The sequence below is a fragment of the Urocitellus parryii genome, chromosome 4, assembly GCF_045843805.1.
Source record: "Urocitellus parryii isolate mUroPar1 chromosome 4, mUroPar1.hap1, whole genome shotgun sequence".
Classification (NCBI taxonomy): domain Eukaryota; kingdom Metazoa; phylum Chordata; class Mammalia; order Rodentia; family Sciuridae; genus Urocitellus; species Urocitellus parryii.
The window spans coordinates 59568168-59594611 of record NC_135534.1 but is presented as its reverse complement, the minus strand read 5'-3'; the positions used below and the strand labels follow the sequence as shown (position 1 = coordinate 59594611).

The following is a 26444-nucleotide window of genomic DNA, read 5'->3' as shown; positions in this document are numbered from 1 at the left end:
GTAGGGGTGATAACTGACTACCTGGCATAATTTGGATGCAAAAGCAAAATTCTTCCAGAGTCAGATATGTATTTTGCTCTGCCTCTGCTATTCCAGATGAGGGGATCAGTTTCTTGTTTCTTTTTTATTATTATTATTATTTTAAAAAAGAATTTTTTTATAGATGGACACAATATCTTTATTTGATTTATTCATTTTTCATGTGATGCTGAGTATCAGACCCAGTGCCTCACATGTACAAGGCAAGTGCTCTGCCACTGAGCCACAACCCCAGCCCTCTTTTTTTATTATTCTTTTTCTTTTTCTTTTTTGGTACCCAAGATTGAATCCAGGGTGCTTAACCACTGAGCCACTTCCCCAGTCTTTTTGATTTTTTATTTTGAGACAGAGTCTCACCAAGTTGCTGAAACTGAACTAGTGATCCTCCTCCCTCAGCCTCTCAAGTTGCTGGGATTACAGATATGCACTACCACATCTGTCAAGATCAGATTCTCCATAGTGGAATCACTATGCCTAAGACATCTTAAATGTCAGCAATTCCATACTAGAGTCATCCAGTCAAGGAATAGTTTCCATCACCTTGTTAAAGACAATATTTTGGGAATCAAGCTGGATAAAGTAAGCTCAGGGTGGGCCGAAGTGAACAAAATCTTATGTTCCTGAAATAACAAAATAATAAATATTTTCTGGTCTAAAGAATATTAATGTGTATCATGCACTAGGCTAAGTACTTATATATGTAGCAAGAAATTTTTATTGAAATAGTCATTTTGGGCTTTGAATATTTTATACCTCCACCTATCAAAGAAATTACCTAAATCTTTATATCTCTAAACTTAAAAAGGTTTTTTTTTTTTTTTTTGTATGGGAAGGTCCAAGACAGAAATTGTCAGAAACTCTGTCTTAGACTGTTTTATGACTAGGGATCCTAGGTTTTGACAAACAATTCACTTAGAGGTAAATTGTTGACAGTCTGAAAGGGGTTAGAGTTGAAGAAATGGAAGCTTCTGGGCCTAAATAGGGAAATTTGCCAAGACTAAGAAAAGAAATGGGGGTCAGGCATGGTGGTACATACCTGTAATCCCACTATTCTGAAGACTGAGGCAGAAAGATCCAAGTTTGAGTCCAGCCTCCGTAAATTTGGGACCCTGTCTCAAAATAAAAATTTAAACAACTAGTGATATAGCTCAATGGTAGAGAACTCCTGCATTCATTTTCCAATACTTCAAAAGAAGAAGAAGGAAAAGATGGAGAAGAGGAGAAAAGAAATGGGATTCTTAAAGATAATATTAGGCTTTTTTCTGTTGTAACATATTATACAAATTTAACACCACCCATTTATTATCTTGCTATTCTGAGTCAGAAAATCAGGCTTTGCTAAGAGTCTCCCAAGACCGAAATCAAGGTGTCAGCTGAGTTGAGCCCTTAACTGGAGGCTCTGTGGAACAATCTGCTTTAAGCTCATTCAGACTGTTGGCAGAATTCAGAACCTTTTGATTGTGTCCTTGATACAAGTCCCCTTCATCTTCAAGACAACAAAGGCATATTAAATCTTTCTCATTTTTTTCACTTCTCCTTTTAGTACAAGAGAAAGATCTTTAGGGTTCATCTGATTAGTTTAGGTCTATCTGAATAAGCCAAGATAATCTCCCCATTTTAAGGCCAGCTGATTATTATCCTCAATTACATCTGCAAATTCCCTTTTGCCATATTCACAAGAATAACACCAGAAGGCAAAGATAATAGAGCCAAAATTGTGTATCACAGAGTCTCTGGGGAGAAAAGCAGCCTGGAATCCACTTCCACAGAGGAACCAGAATAGGGAACACTTAGAGTTAAGACTTTGGAAATTGGAGAATGGTCATTATGGCGGAGTAGACACTGGAATCTCAGAGCATGTGCCCTAAGGGTGTGCAGGCTTGAGCAAGACCCATACCAGCATAATCAGCATGGTCTGAAGACCAAAGGCCTGTTCCAGGCCTGTGTAACATAAAACACCCAGAGATGTTTACAAGCCCCTAACTAGGGAAAGAGAGAACAGAAAGAATACCACAAAACACATCTGAGATCAAATCCCCCATAAGGTAGGTGGTTAAAAGCTTAAATGCAAATTGCCTGATTTAGAGAATCAAGGAAATGTATATTTTTATAACTGTCATTGAATCATTCTAAAGTGCTGTACATACATTATCTTATTTTGTCATTATAACAATATTAGGAAATTTAAGTTATTACTATGTTCATTTTTCCTGATCAGGAAACTGAAGCCCACAAAGCAACTAAAAATGTTAGATTTGATTTGTTGAGGAGTTACTTATGCTAGGTCCTAGGCCAATTAATTGTTTCAATTAATCCTTAAAACGATACGAGAAAGAGGCCACTATCATCTCATTTTGAAGCTCTGGAACTAGCTTTCCTACTCTCACAGGGCTCCTAAGTCACATGGAATGAAATCCAGGTTTGTCATACTTTTTCTCATGGGGAGATAAGAAAGGGACTTCCTGAACTAGGCAAGCTCCTTGCTTCCTGGGGAATGAAGGTTACAGGACGTAACTGTGGTAACAGGGGAGAAGGATCCAGTTGTGAAAAGGAAAGCTTGTGAATCCCTAGCAAGTCTGCCCAATGTGCTGAAGTGTGATATCAGGACTGCAGCCAAAAACAAGGGACCACCTGCTGCTGTGGGGAAGGGATGCCAATAGCCAGGCCTGCACACATGCAGCTGTGAGAAGAGACCAGAGTTTTGGAGTCACTGCTAAATTTCTAAAGGGCTGTCAAGACTGCTCAAGGGTCCTCCTGCTGAGAACAAACTGTTTTTTTGTTTTGTTTTGTTTTGTTTTATTTAGTTCTTCTGCCTCCCACAGGACCTCAGGACTCACCCACTTCTCTCTGTAAGTCATTACTGTGGGATACCTCAGCAGGGCTAAGATTTTGGAGGTACACCCCTCTTCAGTGTTCCCAGTTAGCTTCTCCCCCACAAAAGCTTCTTTAGCCCAACCCACCCCACCTTTTTCTTTTTTAGTGTTTGGCTGCTAACCCCAGAAGACAGATGAAAATAAAAGTATCAACCTTGGGAGGAAATCAGATTCAGAGGGACAGAGGCCATTCAACTGGAGAAAGATCTAGAGCAAGCACTAGGAGCCAGGAGCAGGAGGCAAGGTGGGTGGATTCTAGCTTGAGACTAGAATCAGAGATGGATGTTCAAGTTGGATTAGAGCTGGGAACAAAGTCATGGCCCAAGACAGGACAAGTGTTAAGCTGGCCTTAAAGTACAAAATATAAGAAAGAGCATGTATTTGGATCAATCAGAGTTAGGTTTTGGTTCTGAAACATCGCTATCTGAGGAACTCTCTCTCAGTCTCTTCTATAAAACCTATCAGGATCATTAGTAGGAAATGCTATAGAATTAAAATGTAAATGAGATAATGAATGTAAACTGCCTGCCAGTTTCTGGAAGATAGTGATTTCTTAATGATGAATAGCAGCTATGATGTTATTCGTGTCCCTCTGGTAGTGGTTTTACTTTGAGGGTTCTGGGGCATGGTTGTCCAGCTGTTGTCTGGGCTGTGCTGACAATGCCAGGTCTGGCCAGCAGAGGGAGCAAGGAACTCCTTCCCATCCCTCCTTACAACTCCCTCCCAGGCCTCAGGATTGCATTGCTTTTGAAAAGCTGAGAGAATTACCCAGGGAGAAATGAAATCTTTGGGACAAGGAATGATGTTAGGGAATTGTGATCTCAATTGGTCTGTGAAAACCCTTCTTCCTACATTTTACACAAGGACTAAAGCATATCAGTGGTGATGATAAGAGACATTACTGAGGAGATTGTGCCCAAATCAGAGTCTAAAGCAGCTCTGTTGAAGGTAGTACCACTAATGGCTGGGAACATTCAGGACTGAAATGAATGAGAATTCCCTGTACTTTTCACCCCTAAATTACACAGATCCTTTCCTGTCATTGCTTTTCCATTTTCAGTACCTTAGCCTGCTGACGTCAGTCTTTCCCTTCATCAACAGGTCCTATAGGGCCCTGGAGATTAATAACTTGGGGGCATTTATGGAAACCCTCTCTGAATGACCTTCCTTTGGCTCTTCTATCCCTCAAGTGAAGCCCTGACTTGGCAGATCCAGACCTCTCTTAGCCTACCTATGAAGGCCTGTGTGTAAAGCAAAGTATAACCATCTAGCTAGAGTCAGCCTCTGGGGATGTGCCTCTGCTCTCTCCCAGCACAAGCCCTGGGAATGTAGAAGTCCAGTCCTGCCCCTGGTTTCTTTCTTTTACCCAACATCCCTTCCTGCTCTGGTTCCAGCCACCTGCTTTCTCAGCCTGCTCCCTCTGTCTTGTTTATTCCAAGAGAAGAGCCTCCTGTGTGGGCAGGGGTTGCGTAGGCAGAGAGTCAGCACAGAAGCACGTCTGCACATCATAGAAATGCAGTGAAGAGAAGGCCTTGAAAGGTGTGGAAGAGGCACCTAATCAGACACAGAGAGAGGAGCTAAGCAAAGGGGGAAGGAGCAAGCAGGCACCCCAAGGACTGAACTATGACTCCTAGCACTGGATCCAAGCGTCCTGGGTATTAGAACCAGGGTGCTGGAGGAAGAGCACATTACATGACTCTGGGTCATGAACACTGGGTTTCCTGGACCTACAAGTTAGTTAGAAATAGCAGTACCTAATAAAGCAAGTTATCTCTCTGTGTGTTAGGAACTATATTCTCCTTTCTTTGGCTGTTTCTCCTGAACACTTACTGAAGCATTAAGTGTTCCCCTCTTATCTTAGTTGTACTACAGAATACTGGAAGAAAGATCATGTGCCCATATTGGAGCACAGATGGCTGAAATTTCCCCAAAGGAAAGAGAAATTGTTCTAGATATAAAATTGAAGATAGGTGGTCCAAAATCCCCCTCCAAAGAGCAAAGCAAAACAAAACAAAAAATAGCAGATAACCTAGGCAGGTCAAGGCTTGAGTTAAAGACAGCTTCACTCAGGACTGACCCTGAGCCTACTTCAGAACGTCTTGCAGTTGTTTCCTGTGACTATCCATATTGACTTTGCATTTCCCTCCTTGCTCAGATCTAAACCCTCTCTGTTTCCTGGAGCTGAGCAATCTCATTCTCTCCATATGCTGGATTACTCTTGGCATAGATGAAATTTCCTGATTTTGAGATATGAGTATCTACCCTCTTAACACTACATTTTTATCCCCTCTCTTCCCTCTTCTGCTCATGGTATTTCCCCTTTATCCACTATAGCTATTTCTCCTTCTCCTTCTCCTCCTCCTCTTCCTCCTCCTCCTCCTCCTTCTTCTTCTTCGCCATCCTTGTAAATCATCTTCATGAAATCAATCTAACTCACCATCTCCTGACTCTCACATCCTATTACCCACTAGCATTTATAGAATATGAGCAAGGTCCAAAGATGATGAATAATATTGAACAAACAAGAAAACTGAAGTTCAAGTTTCCTGAAGTCAAGCATGAACATTCAGCTGGAGCTAGAATCTGAGTGTGAGATAAAAAGACAGAAAACAAGTAATGAGAGGTGTGGGGAGGACTTTTGATAAACTATTAAAGAAAGGGGCACGTATTAGTCTGCTCAGGCTGCCATAACAAAATACCACAAACTGGGTAGCTTATACACCAGAATTACATTTTCTCACTAGAAGAGCTAGAAGTCCTAGGTACTTGAAGATTCAGTTTCTGATGAGAGCTTTCTTCCTGTTTTGCAGACAATTGCCTTCTCACTGTGTCCTCACGTGATCTTTCCTCTGTGTATAGTGGAGAGGGAGACAAAGAGGGAGAGAGATTGATCTCTGGTCTCCTTTTTATAAGGACACCAGTTCTATTGGATTAGGAACCCACTCTTATGACCTCATTTAATCTTGATTACCTCATTCAAGGCTCTATCTCCAAATACAGTCACAAAGGCAGGAAACAGAGCCCTGAAATAATAAGCAAAAAAACAATTACAAGACATGTTATTGTAGGAATTACCATATTAAAAGATACAGGGTGTTACATACACACACAGAGAAGGCACCTAATCCAGACTTGTGGGACTAAGAAAAGCTTGTCAGATAATTTTGTTCCCTATAACTTCTTTTCCAAAAGCCTAAAACTCTTATATTCTCAACTTCTTTGAGCACTCCCTACACCTGTACTAAAACGAACAGTCCCCTAAGAATGGTATATCTTAGGGGATATACCATCCCCTGCAGAAAGGGATGACTTCTCATCTCTCAACATTATCTATCAGATTTGGGGTCCTACATGCACCGTGTTGCTTCCTCATTCTCAATAGACCTTGAAACTCGTAACTTTTCTTCCTCATTGCTGACAACTGCCAATCTTCTGGAACTCACCTATTTCTCACTTTAAGCCTTGTCACCTCCTGCATAGTCTCTCTCTTCTCCATGTCCAGCAGAGATTTCATGGCCCATGACTTCATTCTTGTTCCTTTATTTTTACATCATACAACTGTGTTAAAATTCTAATTGTGAGTGCTAGGGTTGTGGCTCAGTGGCAGCGCACTTGCCTCGCACATATGAGGCACTGGGTTCAATCCTCAACACCACATAAAAAATAAGTAAATAAAATAAAGATATTGGGTCCATATATAACTAAAAAAATTTTAAAGATATTCAAAAATCCCAATTTTGAATAAAGCAAACCATCAATATTCTTTATGTTTGCATCCAACTAGCTGATCTCTGCTAGAGAAATTGATACACTGGAAATTTATGGTCATCAACCCTCCAGTGCGCCCCAATATTTTCCTATTGTCTTACTACTTTCCTCTTGTCTCCATTTTCCTTCTCCCATTATATTGTTTTCTTGGCTCCTAAAATTTTAAACACACATCAGTCATGGATAGCCTAATCTTCAACTTCAAAGAGATAACAGAACTATAAGACAGCAGCTCCCTACCAAATTTATAAATCTACTGTGTTAGTTAAAATGCTGGTTAGGTTGCTATGACAATAGAGAAAAAAATTACAGAGACGTAAGATTGTAGGGCTTTTTTTCTTTTTCATGCATAAAAACCAAGAATGATAAAATGATTTGAGAATACAAAAGACCCTGGGTCCTTCCTTCCTGTCATTCTGCCATCCCTAGTGAGTTACCCTTCCTGCCTTCATATCCCCAATCAGCCTGCAATCAAGAGCAGTAAGGAAAAGAGGGTCTGTGGCTCTCCTTTAAGACCCTGACCTGGATGTTTCACTTTTCACTTCCACCTACAACCACTGTCCTAGTCATAAAGCTGCAAAAACAAAAACGGAAATAGAGTAGTTATGTGGTTGGCTGTGACTTAGTTTCATCTATAACTATCCTCTTCTACTAATTTCCTCTTACAATTGAGATTGATTCTCCCATCATCTCCACTTCTACTCTCGATTCTATACATCCTTTCCCTCTCAGCAACCTGGCATTATTAATTAGCCATTCTTTGGAAGATTCCTTGGAAAACTGGGAATGGAACCACCATTTGACCCAGCTATCCCTCTCCTCAGTCTATACCCAAAGGACTTAAAAACAGCATACTACAGGGACACAGCCACATCAATGTTTATAGCAGCACAATTCACAATAGCTAAACTGTGGAACCAACCTATATGACCCTCAGTAGATGAATGGATTTAAAAAATGTGGCATATATACACAATGGAATATTTCAGCAATAAAGGAGAATAAAATCATGGCATTTGCAGGTCAATGGATGGTGTTGGAGAAAATAATGCTAAGTGGGGTTAGCCAATCCCCAAAAAACAAATGCCGAATATTTTCTCTGATATAAGGTGACTGAGCCATATTGGGGTAAGGAGGGGGAGTATGGGCAGAATAGACAAACTCTAGATAGGGAAGAGGGGTGGGAGGGGAAGGGAGGGAGCGGGGTTAGCAATGATGGTGGAAGTGATAGACATCATTATCCAAAGTACATGTATGAAGACCTGACTTGGTGTGAACATACTTTATATACAATCAGAGATATGAAAAAATGTGCTGTGTATGTATAATAAGAATTGTAATGCATTCTGCTGTCATGTATTTAAAAATAAAATCAATTAAATATTTTTAAAAATTAGCCATTCTCTGTGTTGCCATTCTCTACGTATCTATCAATCTTCAGACTTTTGTATATATTGGAGTAATTCTATCTGAGAACAAGTTATAGTTCTCTCACCTTAAAAATCTTTCCTTTCATATCCATATCTAGTTCTGCCCCCTTTCAATTTCTTAATAATCATACTTGCGGGGCTGGAGCTGTAGCTCAATGGTAAAGTACTTGCCTCACATGTGTGAGGCACTGGGTTTGATCCTCAGCATCACCTAAAAATAAATAAAGATACTGTGTGTTCATCTACAAGTTAAAAAAATTAAAAAAAATAATCATACTTGCCTAATGTTACTCATCCCACCTCCTCCTTTCATTCAGGTTTTTAGTATACCCTCCTATCTTCTGCCTCAGTGACCTCACCAAAATGGCTCTTTTCAAGGTTGCCAAGGATCTCCAAGTCACTAAATTCATAGTACACTTCTCAATCCTTGTTTGTTTGTTTTAATCCAAGAGAAGTATTTGAACAAGATCAGCACTTTCTTCCTAGATCACTTCTTCTTTAGCTTTATGATGCTTCGTTCTTTTGTTTTCTTCCTACCTTCTCTGTCATGGTCGCTCTCTACCCAGCCTGGTCTGGATAGTCTTTCCCTATCCAGCAGGCTGGTCTTTATCCAAGCTTTGTTAAATGGTCTTCTTCAAGGCTGAATGTAGTAGCACGTGCCTGCTATCCCAGCTACTTGGGAGACTGAAGCAGGAGGATTACAAGTATGAGGCCAGCCTCAGCAATGTACTGAGACCCTGTCTCAAAATGGACTGGGTAAAGTGGCAAAGTGCCCCTGGATTCAGTAATCCCCAGTACCAAAAATAAATTTAAAAAGTCATCTTCAGATTTCTGTATAGCCTCAATGACTTTAGTTCAAACCACCATCATTTCTCACCAGAATTACTATCATAGAATCCTATTAGTCTCACTCCTTAGGTTGCCTTCCACACTAACTGCCACTGCAATCTTTCCAAATCTTTCTTTCTAAATCTCAACAAATTCCCAATGTTTCATTTCTTTCTTGCTTGGTTTATAAGGGTCTACACTTGCTGCTTCCTGAGATGGAAGGTATATCCTTTTTCTATTGCTGCTGTAGCAAGTTACCATGAATTTCATGGTTTAAACAATACCTACTCATTAGTTCACATACTTGTTGGCCAGAAGTCTACAGTGTAGCTGGGTTCTCTGTTCAGCATATCACAAGGTATTATCTAGACTAAATTTTCTTCTAGAGATTTGGAGGAGGACTGAAGTGTCTGTTCCTTTGCTGGCTGTCGGCTTGGGGCTACTGTCAATGAGAAGCCACTCTCAGGCACTTACCCCACATCCTTCCCATCCTCCAGTTAGCAACTTCCTCCTGCATTCCTCCAAGTGAGCTCTTCTATCTTCAAGCCATTGATAGTGTGATGAATCCTTGTTCTACAAATCTCTCTGATTTTTGCTGCTGTGAGCAGCCAGAGAGAAAGTCCTTCAAGAGGACTTAGTGTGATGTGGTTTGGACTAGTTGGACAATTTTCCTAACTTGAGGTGAACTGATTAGTAAAATGAATTACATCTGAAAAATCCCTTTGGCACATAGCATAATCGTGGAAGTAGTACCTCATTATATTCAAAGGTCCACACATGTTCAAGAGAAGATTCTACAAGGGTAATCATTTTGCAGGTCATCCCGTGATTCTATTTGTCCCAGGAGAGGAAGCCATGGAAAACATTTTCCTGAGGAATTGCTGCTTGAAAACTGAGATCCCATGGATGAGGAAAGAAGGAAGAAAGAAGTTTCCAGAGAGCATTGCAAAAGGCATGTAACTGGGGGATGGATAACAATAAAAGTGTGTGTGTTGGGGGGGGGTGTGTCTAAATGAACACCAGTGTGTCTACAGAGGAAAGAAAAAAAAATACAGTGCCTTGAAAGAAGTAAGATAGAGAAGTAAGCAGGAGTCAGGCCATGAGGGTTTCACAGATCCTGTTAAAGGGTTTTATCTGTCCCAAAAGGAAAGGTCAGAGAGCGGCATAATTAATTGGCATTCTGAACACAGCACTATAGCTATAAGGTAGAAGGTGGATGCAAGAAGGCACCAGAAAAATGCAGTGGCCCACTTAGGAAACTAGGAGAGTGGTGCAAGGTAATGTCTATGGATGTATAAGCAGGCAGAATCAAAGAACACTCAGTAGCTAAAATCAGCAGCACTTCACAATTGATTTAATACAGGAGTGATGTAGTTATGTTCCCCAGGAAGCAAACTCTAAAACAGAGATTCCTGTAAAGGAAGTTTACTAAGGAGTGCTCTTGGAGTGCAAGAGAGAGAATTAAAATAGGATTGGGCAAAGGGAGAAGCTGAGCAATAATTTAGTCCCAATAAAGGCCTCAGTCAACCCCATGAGGAGCTCTGGGGCTGTGAACACATTTCAGAGTTGTCCTTTATTGGAGTAGGAGGACTGAACCCTTCTATCCCTGCACTGAGCAGTCAATGAAAACAGGAAGCCTCAGAAAGGGTACATGACCTTGGATGAGCTGGCTTTCTTCTGTTCAGACAACTCCTGATAGGAGGTTGACAGTTGAGGGCCATCTTCCAGAAGCACTCTCAGCAGCTGGAGAATAAATCCATCATTTTTGGAAAGGAGTCTAGGTTTTGCACACAGCCTTCATTATAAGGGTGAAGGAGCATAAAGGAAGAAGGCATTTAGAATAATTCCTAAATTTCTGATTTATGTGTCTTGATGGATGCATTTATGACATGTATTGCAATCACTGGTTTACTTGGAAAAATCTCCATTAGAGTGGGAGCTACTCAGAGACAGAATATATGCAAGACAATGCACAGTGGTCCTATATCTGGCACAAGGTTTGTTGAATAAGTGAAAGCAATCTAATTCTGTTTCCATTCCTCTCTCCCTACATTTCCTTTGTCCTCATCCAATGTGGGAAAAGTTCAGCAGGTTATCTGTGGCTCCACCTGTGCTGGAGTTGAACAAATAGCAAATCAAGCTCTTCTGGTCCAGAGCTCTCAGAAGAGCAAGGCAGGCAGTGCCAGGAGAAAGGGAAGTGGGGGTAGGTGATGACCCCCCCCCCACACACACACCCCAGTTTTAAGCCCTCCTCCAATTCCTCAGTCCCTATAAACAAGGACAGGACCAAGTCCTCTCCAAAAGATTAATTAGATAAATACTCTAAATTTACCATAAACCCAGACCCCATCCCCACTCTAACCTGCTCGTCTAATGAAGCCCCCATCTTTTGCAACCAATTCTAGGAGGCAGAAAATAGAATTTCCAGTCATACTGAAATTTTTTGGAATGAAATGAAAAACAATGGATAGGGAACGGGACTCACACAGTAGAGGAGGCAAATCGTGCCCAATGAAGCTGAACCCACTTCAGTCTTACAGGGGCACCCTTCAGCTTCCTGCTCTACATCCAGTGGCCCCCCGCTCGTGGGAACCTGACACTCTACACAGGCGGCTCCACCTGCGCTGAGAGCAAACAGGGAGCGTCAGCGTGTCGGTTGGGGGTGGACGCTGCCTGGAGACCAAAGAGACAGCCAGGCCTCCTCTCTTTTGCCTGGGTCCAGGGTGGGTGGTTAAAACACTACCCAATCCTATATATCCTAGGCATTTTTTTACCTCCATCTACCGCCGACCTCCACACCCTAGTAAGACTCTTTCTTTGGGCAGCCCTTTCCCCTGCCAGGACTTCCCGGTGGAGAAACAACGCCCTCCCCCATCCCTCCCAGTTTCTGAGGGTTCCTTGGAACCCTTGAGTAAAAAAGCCTGGTGTTTGATATCAGATAGAGATGGGGTGGTTCCATAAAGCACTTGCAGAAGCTACCCCAGCCCCAACTCACAGTTGGGAGCTGCAAGGAACTAAGAAACTACCGTAGTGTAGTGTGACGGTCACTGCAGCCACTGCGGCACAGTACCATAACCGCCGTGCCAAGCAAGCTAAGGCACCTGCGCTGCAGTGGGTGACCCCTGAAGGCAAACCCACCTTTCCATCTCCACCTCCATGTCCCCTGACCCACCAGAGAAAGATGCTAGCTCGGCAAAAACTGCACACTGCCCCCTCTCGCCCTCCCTCTCCCGCAGTCTCCCTCCGCCCCGCCAATACTAGCGCGCGCCAACACACACACACACACACACACACACACACACACACACACACACACGCATCACACACGAATTCCCCAGAATTCATGGGGGCGTTGGTAAAGGGAGGTGGGCAGGAAAGACATCTCTAAGAGAAGACCAGAGATCTAGGGAGGGGGCGAGCCTGGAGGACAGTCACGCTGGAGGACGCGTAACTCCCGAGCCAGCGAGGGAGGAAGGCGGAGAGTCACCTGGTGGGAGAGGCAGACCAGAGCCTGGGAGGCACCAGAGCCTAGGCGGGGCGAGCCCAGGAACTCCTGGGCCAGGGGCCAGGGCTGAGGGCGGAGACCAGGCGGGGCAGGGGGTGGGGTAGGCGGGAGTCTGGGCCAGAATCTCGGCATGAGCAGGTGGAGCCTTGGCGGGAACCCGCCTGGCGGAGCAGAGTGAGGTAGCGGGCTCAGCTGGGGCCATGGAGCTGCTTAAGCTAAACCGGAGCGTGCAGGGACCCGGACCCGGGCCGGGGGCTTCACTGTGCCGCCCAGGTGGCCCCCTCCTCAACAGCAGCAGTTCGGGCAACCTCAGCTGCGAGCCCCCTCGCATCCGCGGAGCCGGGACAAGAGGTGGGTGCCTCCCTAAGCCCCCACCACATGCTCCTTTTCACTGCACCCCGTAATACTAATAGAGCCTCCCCCGCGACTTCTACACTGCAGCGACAACCCCCCGCAGCGGCCCCCTCATAGAACTAGCTCAGCCCCCAAAGAGCTCCCCCTCACACATTTGGTCCCTACAGCTCTTAAAACCACATCACAGCTTCACATCACCTGGTCAGAACCCTTCACATTCCCGCCCCTGGTCACACCAGAGCTCTTGGTAACCCCCAAACAACAGCACCACACAGCACACATAGTTAAGAGACAAGAACCTCCCCTTGCCAGCCCTTCTAGATCTTTTTCTGTCCCCCTTTTACATCCAGCTCACAGAACCACAATAGGAAAGGGAAGGAAGAAAGGAAGGTAAAAAGAAGGAGCTGGTTGAGGGAGGGAGCACGGTGGGAGGTCTGAATGGGAAGTTAGTTGTAATCTGCTGTGTATCCCACCCCAACACCAGCCTTCCCAAATAAGATTTTCAAATCTGAATTAGACTGGACACTGGGGGATGCGCCTTAGAGCTGCCTGACTGCATTATTTTGCTCATCCTCAAACCCCTCTGCCTCCCAAGTTGGAGTTCTCAAAGGCTTTGTGCTTCCCAGCTCTGTGCTTGCTTGCCCTCTCCCTTCCTCTCTCCTCTCATAATGTCTCCCAGCCACTTCCAAATCCTCTCTCCACTCTGTCCTTCTTTAAGTCTCACCCTGCTAGACAGGCTGCCCCTTTCATCACCCCCTCCCTTTGTGTTACTATCACCTCTTGCCATTCACCCATCTTTAAACTGCTTCCAAACATCCAGTCCTCAGAGTGACTTTTACTCCTCCTGTCAGCTAGCATCTCATTGTCTTGATGAACATCTTAAAATACATTTCCTTCCCTTTCTGAACCCTTCCTGTCCTGACTGTTCTCTGAACACCTTCTATCCTAGTCCCTAGGTTAGGTGCTGTGGACACAGGGATGAACTAGACCCAGTGTACACATTCATCAGTCCATAGTCAAGTGCAGAGAAAGACCAATGGAAAAATCACAGTCAGTAAGGAACAAAAGGGTTGGACTGGGGGACCCAAAGGAGATAGGTTTGAGAACTTCACAGAGGATGATCCCTGGGAGCTGGCGTCTTGAAATTAGAGTTCAGGAAAAAGAAAATGAATGGAATTCTTAAAAAAAAAAAAAAGGGAGCAATGATAAAGCAGAATAAAGTTTTTCTAAAATCAAGAAGGGAAATAAATTGTAACCCAAGTATTATTTATCACACAAAATAATTCATGCCTTTTTTTCCCACTGGTTACACACTGTCACTTAGATTCTTTCATTCAGCAAATATTTATTGAACCAGAGATTGTGCTAGGCAGCAGGGATATGAGTTGAACAAAACTGGCATAATTCCTACTTCATGGAGCTCAGAATTTTGTGGTGAAGAGAGATAAGTAAATAGAGAATGGCAACCTCAAGTGGAAGAGACAAGGAATACAATGGGGACACACAAGAGGAGCCACTCTGGCCTAGCCTAACCATGGGATTGAGGTTGGCTTCCTGAGGAGGTGCTATGTAAAAATGAAAATGAAAAAGATGAGAGCAAGCCAGCTAAGAAGAGGCAGAAGATGCAAAAAGCATCTCAAGTAGCGGGGTAGGATGTGTAAAAAGCCCAAAGTTTAAAACCGTGGCACTTCTGTTCAATGTCATATAGTTTCTGAGTGGCTGGATCGTGTATCATTAAAGATAAATAATAAACACTCAGGCTGGGGACCAGCCTAGAGAAATTACAGACAGCCTTAGGGGCCTGGCTAAAAAGTGTGGATTTTTATCCTGAGGACATTGGGAGCTACTTAAAGATTCATCAGCAGTGCCAGGATTAGTTGCGTAGTGTAAAGAATGGACTGGAGGATGAGGTAAAAAGCAAAGGAATACTCTCGAAAGATATTATATTACACATGTCTGTGTGAAAGATGATGCTAGATTAGACTGAGGTCTTGACGGTGGTCATAGAGAGTAGTAGATGGATTTGAGACCTCCTTCTGGAATGGAATCAACTGAGTAGAAGTGGAGAAGGTAGAAGGAGTCAAGGGATGACATCCAGTTTTCTGGCTTGGATTGTTGAGTCAATGTTGGTACTATGTAATGAGAAAGATATATATCAAAGGAGCAGGTTTGGAATAGGTAATTATAAACTCAATTTGAAACCCTCTAAATTGAAATGCTGGTGGTACATCCAAGTGGGCTTACCAAATCAACTGTTGAATCCAGGGCTCTGGAACTTACCAGCAGAAGATCAATATTTTAAAGCCAGACAGCTGGACTGGTCTTGCACAAGTATAATCCTATAATCCCAGCTACTCAGGAGGCTGAAGCAGGAGGATGATGTGTTTGAAGCCAACCCCAGCAACTAGCAAAACCCCACCTCAAAGTAAAAATGGGCTGGAGATGTAGCTCAGTAGTCAGGCACCCCTGGGTTCAATCCTTAGTAATAAATAAATAAATATCAGAAAAATGAAAGTCCATGAAGGAGATTCAGACAGAACTGTCAGAGAGAGGAGCTATGTCCTTCTAGAAGCAAAAAAAAAAAAAAGACAGTTTTAAGCAGGGTGTGATAAGTGAGGCCCAGTGCAGCTAATACTAGTCATATGGGAACAAAACAGAAGAGCATCCTTTGGATTCAGTAACAAGAAATCCTTAGGAAGATTTGTAGGTATTAAGGTCTGACTACGTTAAGTTTAAGATTGGGCCAGTGGGAATGGGGTTGGGAAAAATGAACAAAAGCTTCCAAGAACTTCACGGGAGGGGGAGAAAGAGAAATAATAGGGTAGTACCAGAAATAGGACTGGGTTAAGGAAGAATTATTTGTTGGTTGTTTGGTTTGTTTTGGTATATGCCTGTGTGTATGTATAGTAGTAGTATTAGTAGTGGTAGAAATAAGGGCATTTAAAATAATTTATATTTGAGGCAGGATTTTTCTCTGTTGCCCAGGCTGGTCTCAAATGATCTGCCCACCTAACTAGCCTCTCACATTGCTAGGACTACAGGTGTATGTCACTTATAGGATATGTAAGATTTTTTGATGGAAGAGGGCCAAGAAAGAAGATTGAAAGTTCTGATAAGAAAGAAGATAGTCTATAGAGCAAGGATCCCTGAAAAATCAAGATATAAAGTGATTCAGAGCACAGAGGCAATAATAGACCTCACTTAAACAGATATTGTTGCTCACACACATTGAAATGTTACCCAGGTAGTTAGATATTACACACATAGACTCATTCAGATATTACCCACACAGATTCAGATGTTATCCAGGCTCACTCCTATGTTACCAATAGAAATTTGCAAATTTTGTTCTGTTTTTTTCTCTCTTTTTTTTTTTTGGTATCAGGGATTGAACTCAGGGCGCTTGACCACTGAGTAACATCTCTGGCCCTTTTTCATGTTTTATTTAGAGACATGGTCTCCCTAAGTTGCCCATGGCCTCACTAACTGAGTTGCTGAGGTTGGATTTGAACTTGTGATCCTCCTGCTTCAGCCTCCTGAGCCACTGGGATTATAGAGATACACCACCATACCTGGCACCCACTTTATTCTTATATAAACTTGCAGACTTGCGTATCACTTATGTCCACTCAGGTGCTACCCACAGAAGGATGTTACCCACATTCACTGTTTCCCACAGTCACTTAGACGTTACCCATCCACCAAACTCTACTCACTTTCATTTTATTGTTATCCACACACAATTACATATTGCCCATGCTTGTTTAAGTAACCCTTCTCCAGATATTACCCATAAAGTTACAGTTATTACTCTTATATGCCCAGATATTATCAGAAAAATAAACTAAATATTACCTGTATTTACTCATGAGCTCAATAATTTCACTCAAATAAGATTAATAGCTGGGCATGGTGTCACTTGCCTGTAATTCCAGCAAGTCAGGAGACTAAGTCCTCAGTTTGAGGTCCCCTGGACAACTTAGGGGACCCTGTCTCAAAATACAATTTTTAAAAGAGGTTTGGTATGTAACTCAGGGTAGAGCTTGCCTAGCATATGCAAGATCTAGGACCTATCCCCAGTCTCTCTCTCTCTCTCTCTCTCTCTCTCTCTCTCTCTCTCTCTCTCTCTCTCACACACACACACACACACACACACACACACACACAAATACTTAATTGAGTTTAATTTCTCATGTTAACGTGTTAACATTTCCCACATGTTTGGATATTACTTTTTAATCTCTCATCATCATCACTTGGCTATTCCTCCATTAACATACTTATCTATGAATGTAACCTATGCTTCTTGAAGGTGTTATCTACAAAATACAATGTTGTTTACAGAGACTTGTTTATTACCCTTGTTTGTTCAAATATCACAACACTTAATTAGTTATTCCCTGAATTTAAATTAACCCATGCTCAATATGATATTGTCTTACAGATATGCAAATGTTACCTTTCCTCAAATATCACCCAGGGAAATAAGGTTTACTTTCACCCTCCCACATGTTATCTCAAAGACTAAAGTCTTACTCAGTGCTTACTCTGTTACCTACATATCCTTGCAAGTATATTCTGCTCCATGGTTCATATTCACTGACACTTAGATGTCTCCCATTAACCCAACTAATATCCATCGTCATTCAGATGCTTTTCATGCTTACCACAGAGACACTGATATTACATTGATGTCCATGTGCATGGATGACCAGTCCTTCCAGGACAGAGGCATCAGTAGCTTTAGTGTTCTGTGGAGTACTTTCTTAGAAAATCCTGGTTTTTATTTTATGTTACATTATCTGGAATTTTGTGCTCAGACTTCTCTGCCAACGTCTGGACAGAACAAATGCAAATCTTCCAGACCCCAGAAGAACTGAACTGCCCCAGTCTTCTGAGTGCACTGGTCTGGTTTCTACTTTCCTCTCATTACCAAGAAGTTTATGCCTAAGAATAAACTATGAAGGCATTCATATCTGTTCCCCAGAAGCTGCTACCACCCTTCCTTTCACCCCGAGTTAGCTCTGGGTTCACTGTGGCCACTCATCTACTATGACGTGTGCGCATACACACACACACACACACCCCTTAATTTTTTAGTTTTGTGTGTGACTCTTAAAATTAATAGACTATTTTTAGTTTTGAGTTCACAGAAAATTGAGCAGAAAATAGAAACTTCCTATATACTCTTCCTGCTACTCCCACATACAACAGTCATCGAGTTTATATTATTAACATCTTACGTTAGAGTGGCACATTCATCACAACTGATCAGCCAATACCGACACATACAACTAAGCACTGTATTTCACATTAGACTTCATTTTTGTGTTATACAGTTCTATGTGTTTTAAGAAATGTATAATGATGCATATCTACTGTTATAATATCATACAGAATACTTTCTCTGCCTACAAAATCTCTTGTGTTTCACCTAGTCATCCCTCACTTTCCAAACCCTGTCTCTAAGATTACTTTTAATTAGAATTTTTCATGTCCACTATTTGCTCAACAGCAAAGATCTAGAAATACAGCAATGGCTTGGAATAAGATAACAGCTAGAAATGCTCAGTAAAATAGCAATGTGTTGTACAATTTCTGGCCATTTTTACTGGGACTTTGGCTTTTAGCTTTCAGGAATCCTCAGACAGATTAGGTTCATAAGGTGAAGCTTTCTGGTCTACTATAATTAGCCAAGCTCAAGGACATAGACATGGGGCACATCAGCTGGATTAAAGAATGAGAAATATGCTTTTAACATTTCAGAATGCTCTACCAACTTGAGATGTAATAATTGCATCGAGAATTAGTTGAAGAGAGTTCTAGAGGAGGATGTGAAGAGGTGATGGAACTAGACAGATAAAGGAGGTAGGCAGGGTAGAGATGGAGAGTCAGTGGACTTGGAAGAGACACAGAGAGTACAAGAGAGATCACTAGCTCTTTTATGTTTTCTGGTTCCAAGAACTTCTTTGACAAAATCCCCTTTCCAATGGTTCATTGTTTCTTCCTATATAAGCATGCACGTGCATGCGCACACACACTCACACACTATTTGTCCATAATCCTTCCTTAGAGGAAAAGTAATGCATCCAAAATCACAGCCTGTCATTGACCCCAAACACCCTCCATCATGTGTCTTCATGACAAAGGTAGAGAAGGGAGGGCATACTGGAGCACCTAACAGAAGTGAAGGATGGATAAAGAGGAGGAAGACAGGTGCTTTTTTGTCCTGAGAGACAGGTTCATTAACAAGCATGTATTGACTACCTTCTACATGCCAAGCATTTTGCTGACTACAAGTGATATCCTAGAAAAAGAGATGAACATTTTCCCTGCCCTCAAGAAGTCCATAGTCAAGTGAGGAAGACAGAAAAGTAAATATAGTAATAGTAAATGTCATGATAGAATATAGAGAAAGGGAGAAAGAAGCATTGGAATTGATATTTGGGAGAAGTAATAGAGTAAGAAATGTCATGATAGAATATAGAGAAAGGGAGAAAGAAGCATTGGAATTGATATTTGGGAGAAGAAGGAGGCAGTATTATGAATGACAAAGCAGTGAAGGAGCCAGAGGAAGACAAGCATTTTAGGGATCCAGAGACGTAGCCTCTATTCTGATTCAGCTCCTTACAACTATGTGTTCCTGAACAAGTAATGTGACTGCTGAGTTCAGTTTGGAGATTTCTTAAAAATAACACTTACATGATGCCTACAACAACTTCTGAATTGGTTGATGATATTTATAAGAAAATGATTCCATTGGGAGCTCAGAAAAGAGACAGTCAATGTATGTGGCTGGAGAAGAGACGGCTACCCCCTCTGTACCTGGGAAGGTCTGTCCCCTGACATCTCTCCCTTCAAGCTCCAGTCTCTCATGCTGAGGCCATAGGGATAGGTGATTCCATCTACTTCAGTTCAAATTCAGTTTTGTGTAGGTCTGCATGGCTGTGATATGGAGATCCAAAGATGAATCCACCTCCCAAAAGGCAATGACACAAATGCATAGTGCCATTCTCCTGTCTCCTCTGAGTCATCCAGCAATGTGAGGGATCTCTCCTGTGAGCTCCCATAGCACTTTGTTCGTCCTTCAGCCTCACTCTTCATCATACTACATGGCAATTATCTGTTTAAGTATTTGAGTTTCTGTTTCCACTATGAAATTTCAGAGGGCAGGGAGTTTGCCATATTCTTCCCTTTGTCCCCAGTACTTGGCACAAAGGAAATCCTCTGCAAATGCTTATTGAGTGAGAATGAATGTATGGAGATGACTTAAATATAAGGCAGAAAGTAGAAAGGGCTCCACTAGATGCATAAAGAGCATGCCTGGGTCAGAAGAAGGGGAGATTAGTACCTGTCCAGAAGGGCCTTATAGAGGAAGTGGCAGTCAATCTGAGACTTGACATGGGGTGAGTAGGCATTAACCAGATACAGAAAATAAGTTTGTGATAGGGGCAGCAGTAGGGGGTTGGTGAAAGACTGAGAAGCCAACTTGAGCAGGGAAGGAGTCACGAGTGCATAAGATGCATTCAAGAAACTGAGTCATCCAGTTTAGCTTCAGTGGGTACAGTGCAAGGAGGAGGTGGGAAGTGGGAGGTTCAGTTTGGAGCATCCTGATGACATGCTAAAGGGTGGCAGACAGTACAGAGTAGTGAAGGATCTTTTGTTTTGGAAGGGCTGTTTGTTTTAGAGAATAAGGACTTGATCTGATCTGGCTCAAAAGATAATGGGTGGTCAACAATGTCAAATAATACAGATAGGTCAAATAGTATAGATTAAGAAGGAACCTTTAGATTTGGTAGTTAAAATATTAGAGATCTTGAGAAGAAGTGATGGGAGACAGAGCCTTGTATAGCAATGGATTGGGTGGCTGGGAAGACACAATAAAATCCTTTCAAGCAGTTTGCCTGCAAAAGAAGGGAAGCATTTGGAAACAACCCTTGAGAAGATACAGACTTTCTTAAGGAAGAGTAGAGTTATGCCAACTTAACTAAGCCTTAAGGGGTTAGAAAGGTAAAGGATTTAAGTTCACCTCTTACTAAGGGGGTGGGGAGAGTATGTTCTTGGGATGTAGGGATCTGACTGGGTGGTGAGGTTGGGGATAAGTTGGGTTGGGGGCTCTAGCTGAGTGGAGCCAGAACCCCTGATGCTATCTATCTCTCCCTTTTCTGCCCAGAACTGGAGCTGGCCATTAGAATCACCCTTTATGCAGTGATCTTTCTGATGAGTGTTGGAGGAAATGTGCTCATCATTGTGGTCCTGGGATTGAGCCGCCGCCTGAGAACTGTCACCAATGCCTTCTTGCTCTCACTAGCAGTCAGTGACCTCCTGCTAGCTGTGGCTTGCATGCCCTTCACACTCCTGCCCAATCTTATGGGCACATTCATTTTTGGCACAGTCATCTGCAAAGCGGTTTCATACCTCATGGGTGAGTGAGACAACTACCCTAACCCTTGATCCTCTCCTTGACAAAGGTAGGGGTCTTCTCTAATTGGGGGAGAGGGTGAGGAAATAACACTGGTGAGTGTGTGGTGCAAATTTCCGAGGCCATTCCTTCTTTTTCCCTTGCCTAGGAGTGTCTGTGAGTGTGTCCACGCTAAGCCTTGTGGCCATCGCCCTGGAACGGTACAGCGCCATCTGCCGACCACTCCAGGCACGTGTGTGGCAAACACGCTCCCATGCAGTTCGTGTGATCTTAGCCACGTGGCTGCTTTCCGGCCTGCTCATGGTACCCTACCCTGTGTACACTGCTGTGCAGCCAGTTGGACCTCGAGTGCTACAGTGTGTGCATCGCTGGCCCAGTGCCCGGGTGCGCCAGACCTGGTGAGGGTGCCCAAACGCTTTCTTAGAATACCTTCATCAGATGCTTATGACCATTCTCCATAACAGTCCTCCAGTTGCTTCAAGAATCGTGCCAATTCCCATTCTGCACCTACCACCCTGGAATTCTAATTTTGGGCCCCTCCCCAGTTATCTTGCCCTTCTCAGCAGCATCCCCAAACCCTACTCCTTCATCAGCTACCTGGCCACAGCCCTAGAGATACCAACCTTGGCTCTTCTGTGATAACAACTGATAGAAACCCATGTATTTGGACTGTGTTCTGTTTCTAGGTCGGTGCTGCTGCTCCTGCTCTTGTTCTTCGTCCCAGGTGTGGTTATGGCAGTGGCCTATGGGCTTATCTCCCGCGAGCTTTACTTAGGACTTCGCTTTGATGGAGACAGTGAAAATGAGAGCCAAAACCGTGTCCGAAGCCAAGGAGGGCTGCCCGGTGGGGCTGGACCTGGTGAGCAAGATCCTAGAGAGGTGGGACTTTGGAAAGGGTGGAGCCTATAGTAGGTGGGGCTATAAGGTGCCAGGTTAAATGGAGGGCCTGGGCAAGTGGAGATTGGGTTGGAGGTTAGTATGACTCTGCATTACACTCTGACAGTTTACCCTCTGTGCCCAGGTCCTGTTCACCAGAATGGGCGTTGCCGAAATGAGTCTGGCTTGACTGGTGAAGACAGCGATGGCTGCTACGTGCAACTTCCACGTTCCCGTCCTGCACTAGAGCTGACCACACTGACCGCGCCTACTGCTGGGTCAGGACCTGGCCCCCGGCCCACCCAGGCCAAGCTGCTGGCCAAGAAGCGCGTGGTGCGAATGTTGCTGGTGATCGTTGTGCTTTTTTTTCTGTGTTGGTTGCCAGTGTACAGCGCCAACACATGGCGTGCCTTTGATGGCCCAGGTGCACACCGGGCACTCTCCGGGGCCCCCATCTCTTTCATCCACTTACTAAGCTATGCTTCGGCCTGTGTCAACCCCCTAGTCTACTGCTTCATGCACCGTCGCTTTCGCCAGGCCTGCTTGGACACATGTGCCCGCTGTTGCCCGAGGCCTCCTCGAGCTCGCCCCAAGCCTCTTCCAGACGAAGACCCTCCTACCCCTTCCATAGCTTCCCTGTCCAGGCTGAGCTACACCACCATCAGCACCCTGGGGCCTGGCTGAGGGGTGGCAGTAGTGTGGGCTGAGGCAGAACAAACAAGCCCTTAAGCACAAGATCCCATCCACATGCACAATAAATACAAACCAAAACTGACACCCAACAGCATGGACTAGCCCCTATACAGGAAAAGGTAAAGGAAGCAGGAAACAAGCTTATACAGAAAATGAGGCATACTTCTATTATAGATGGAGCCTATCCCCAGAGATCTGGCACTGACCATGGACAGCATCCCTAGCAGGGAAATATCCCTAGTCAGTGGGAACTTTGACAAGACCTGACCTGCCCTTTGCACACACATACATTAACAGCGCTGATTCTTTAGGGGCTATGGAGCCTGGCATAGGAGTGACTCTGTATGTTCTAGGCTGTCCCAAGTTTGACCTCACAAACCTTTCCTCAACTAGCACTGAAAATACCAACAGGCCTAATCTCACATCTCCCTGATCAATAGGCTGTTTAGCACTGAAAACTACTTCATCTCTTTCCAGTTAAGGACTGTGGACCTGCCTTCTCCTCCTTCACTAGACTTCTTTTTAAAAAATAATAATAAACTTGGTTTCCTCCTAGACTTCCTTTCTGGACTTTTTCAGAGGCAGGTGAGGAGGTGTGGGATTTTGTGAAGTCCTCCCTGTCAAATCCCTTCCATAGCTTCCCAATCCTTTGCACCCCCCTGTGCCCAAAAGTCCTTGATTTGAGGCTAGACGGGATAGGGTTTACTCTCTTTGAGTGTCACAGTAGCTGGGAGTAGATGTAGGAGGCAGGATATCCATGACATGTCCTGATTCCATTGTTAAGGTACTATAAGCATGGATGCTTATTAAAATTCTGATGAAAAGATAAAAGAGGAAGCATTGCATAATAAGACTCAGCATATTCAAGGAGTGTCTGAAACACCAGGGATCAGACCATGACAGGTGTATAGAAGTTAAGAGTAGGACCTTTTTTTATGGTACATTTTCTATCCTCCAGCATCAGAGCCTGGCCAAAATCCACCTAATGAAAGCACCCTGACTGGCTATAGCAAAGAGGCCTAAGGGCAGAGGCTTGGCTGGGTTGGGGGCTGAGGGGACTGTACCCGAATAGGAGTCTGAGAACCCAGACTCTGATTTGACTGTAAAACTGATCGAGCCCCAGAGAGAGGCAGAGACCAGCGACATCACCTCTATACACACACAGGAACAGAAGACTTCACCAAGGAACATACCTGGATAATCAAGGGATAGTGTTATGAGAGGAGTTCCTTGACATGTCAGTCGTAAAAGGGTGTTGTGGTTTCGGGTATGTGGTATCCCCTAAAAGCTCATGTGTGAGACAATGCAAAAACATTTCAGAGGTGAATGATTGGATTATGAGAGTTGCAACCTAATCAGTGAATTAATCCACTGATGGATTAACTGGGTGGTAACTATAGGGAGGTAGGATCTGACTGGAAGAGGTAGGTCACGGGGAGTGTGCCTTTGGGACTTATATTTTGTCCCTGGTGTGCTGAGATCACTTTCACTGCTTCCTTGTTGACATGTGCTGAGCTGCTTTCCTCCACCACGCTCTTCTGCCATGATATTCTGCCTCATCTCAGTCCCAGAGCTATTGAGTCATCCGTCTGTGGACTGAGACAACAAGCTGAAAATAAACTTTTCTTCCACTACATTGTTCTTGTCAGATCTTTTAATCATAGAAATTTAAAAAAAAAAAAAACCTGACTAAAACAGAGGAAACAGACCTAGAGGAAAGCAAGCAGCTCAAGACAATAAATTAGAGCAAGATAGCAATGACGATAGTGACACTGAGCTGGAGATGGGGAAAGAGCCACACCCATGAGGGACACATCCATGCTTTGTAGGAGGTAAAGTATACACAATTTCGGTGCCTTTTCTAAAAAAAGGAAAAAGAAAAATAACAGATACCAAATTGCTAAGACCCTGCCCAGGGCCTCAGTAGGGGCCTGTGTTAAGTGAGGAGCCTGAAACCTAAACCTTCGTAGCCAATATACCTCCGAAGTCCACCCAGTAACTACTCTGGAGAGGAGCTGGATGGAGAGGACAGTGAAAAAGGAGAGTGGGTCTTCTGTTTACCAGGGCTGGGATTGCTCCCATCCATCCTTCCACAGGGCTCTGGGCTGCAAGAGGCAGGAGGAAGGGAAAAAAAGGAGGGAGAAGGCGTTGCAAGCTGTCAACCTAAGACAGTGCTGGTTAAAAATAGAATCCCAGCTGGTCTGAGGAGCTGAAGGGAGATACTGAGCCGTAGTCTCTCATGCCAACTTTTCTCTGCAGCAGCAATAGGCTTGCCTCTAGTTTCCCCAGCATACCTGACTCTTCCTTATAAAGGGATATTGACAGCTACCCCGACGTTAGCCCCTTCCTCTGGACTTTGTTAACTTGGACTTTTGGTGACCACCAGAGGCAGCGGGAGCTGTGTGGGGAAGGGCTGGGTCCAGCCTGTTTAAAGTGGAATGTGGTTCAGGCCTGACCGAGAACCCAGCACACGGGCATAGTCTGACAAAGTCAGCCCTTTGGTCTGTGAATAACATCTCCATCAGCCGGCTCCATGCCATGTTCAGTCACCAGATGTGGAATCTTTGGCTTCTCCCCCATCTAATTTTCCATTTCTTGAAGCCTGATAAAGTATATCAGGTCTAGATTTCATACCACTGTCCCCATGAACTCCTGCCCAGTCACTCTAGAAAAGCATATATGTTTTCACAGTACTTGCTGTTTTCCCTCTTCTATTGTAGTTATTCATGTCTCTGTCTGATTTCTCCTATTAGGCTGAGAACAGGATAATGTAGTGGAGAGATGATTGACCCAGGTGATGGAGGGGGAGGTGGTGAAATCTAATGCTATGGTACTATGTGACAGGCACTTTATAGACACTAATTCATTTCACTCTTAGAACACACCTCCAGAACATTACTGCTCTTTTGAGAGGTGAAAAAAGTGAAGCTGAAAACGCTTAAGGGAGTTATATGAGGTCCTGTAGCCAGAATAGAGCCAAGAACTGAGCTTGGGTATCTGAATCCAAAAACTTTTTCCATTATATTGTGTTGCTTTCTTTCAATCCTGGAAGACCTAGATTCCAGTCCCTACTTACCTTTTAAAAGTTGTATGAATTAGTGCATTAGTTATCTCAGTGACTTTTAATTGGAGCTATAAGATAGGAATAGTGACATTAACTTCACACTGCCATTTTGGAAATTCTAACAATGTTCACCAGGTGTTTATCACTGCACTAGGCACATAGCAAAAGAAAAGTTGACTTGAGGTTGCTTCAAGACCCAGAAGAAGAAACAATACAAGAAAACAAAGCCCTCAGCAAATAGTTAGAACTATAGTTTGGTCTTGAATTCCCCCCAAAAGGCCCAGTTGTTGAAGTCTAAGTTCCCAACTTGGTGAAAGAGAGAGGAGACGGAAACTGTAAGTGATGGGGATTAGAAGGAGGACTTTGGGCCCTTGGATCTTCAGGGCATTCAAAGGCATGTCATTGAGGGGACATTGGGATAACTGGCCTCTGCTTTTCTCTCTTTTCACTTCCCAGGCATCATGAACTGAGGAGCTTTGCCATGCCACACCTCTTCACCGTGATGTGCTGCCTTTCCACAAGCCAAAAGCAAGGGAGTCATTTAATCATAAACCTCTAAAATTCATGAAAATTTTTTTAATTAATCAATTTA

The 26444-nt window shown here is 43.6% G+C and overlaps 1 protein-coding gene across 3 annotated transcripts; it reads left to right on the top strand.

Annotated features, from left to right (window-relative positions):
* Positions 1-12643: 12643 nt before the first annotated feature.
* On the top strand, positions 12644-22779 carry Cckbr (cholecystokinin B receptor). 3 transcript variants are annotated; one of them, XM_026414379.2, is made up of 5 exons: positions 12644-12794; positions 20971-21222; positions 21368-21617; positions 21906-22063; positions 22241-22779. In XM_026414379.2, exons 1-5 carry the CDS (start codon positions 12644-12646, stop codon positions 22777-22779), a joined length of 1350 nt encoding a protein of 449 aa, XP_026270164.1. The 3 variants fall into 3 exon arrangements, with proteins under 3 accessions (XP_026270164.1, XP_026270163.1, XP_026270165.1); XM_026414378.2 differs by having other exon boundaries at positions 21906-22078; XM_026414380.2 differs by lacking the exon at positions 20971-21222.
* Positions 22780-26444: the final 3665 nt, after the last annotated feature.

Excerpts from the sequence above, each read along its gene's own strand:
- Cckbr (XM_026414378.2), top strand. The coding sequence starts at position 12,644 with ATGGAGCTGCTTAAGCTAAACCGGAGCGTGCAGGGACCCGGACCCGGG. Across the intron at positions 12,795-20,970 it reads CCGCGGAGCCGGGACAAGAG|AACTGGAGCTGGCCATTAGA; the intron begins GTGGGTGCCTCC and ends TTTTCTGCCCAG. Across the intron at positions 21,223-21,367 it reads AGCGGTTTCATACCTCATGG|GAGTGTCTGTGAGTGTGTCC; the intron begins GTGAGTGAGACA and ends TCCCTTGCCTAG.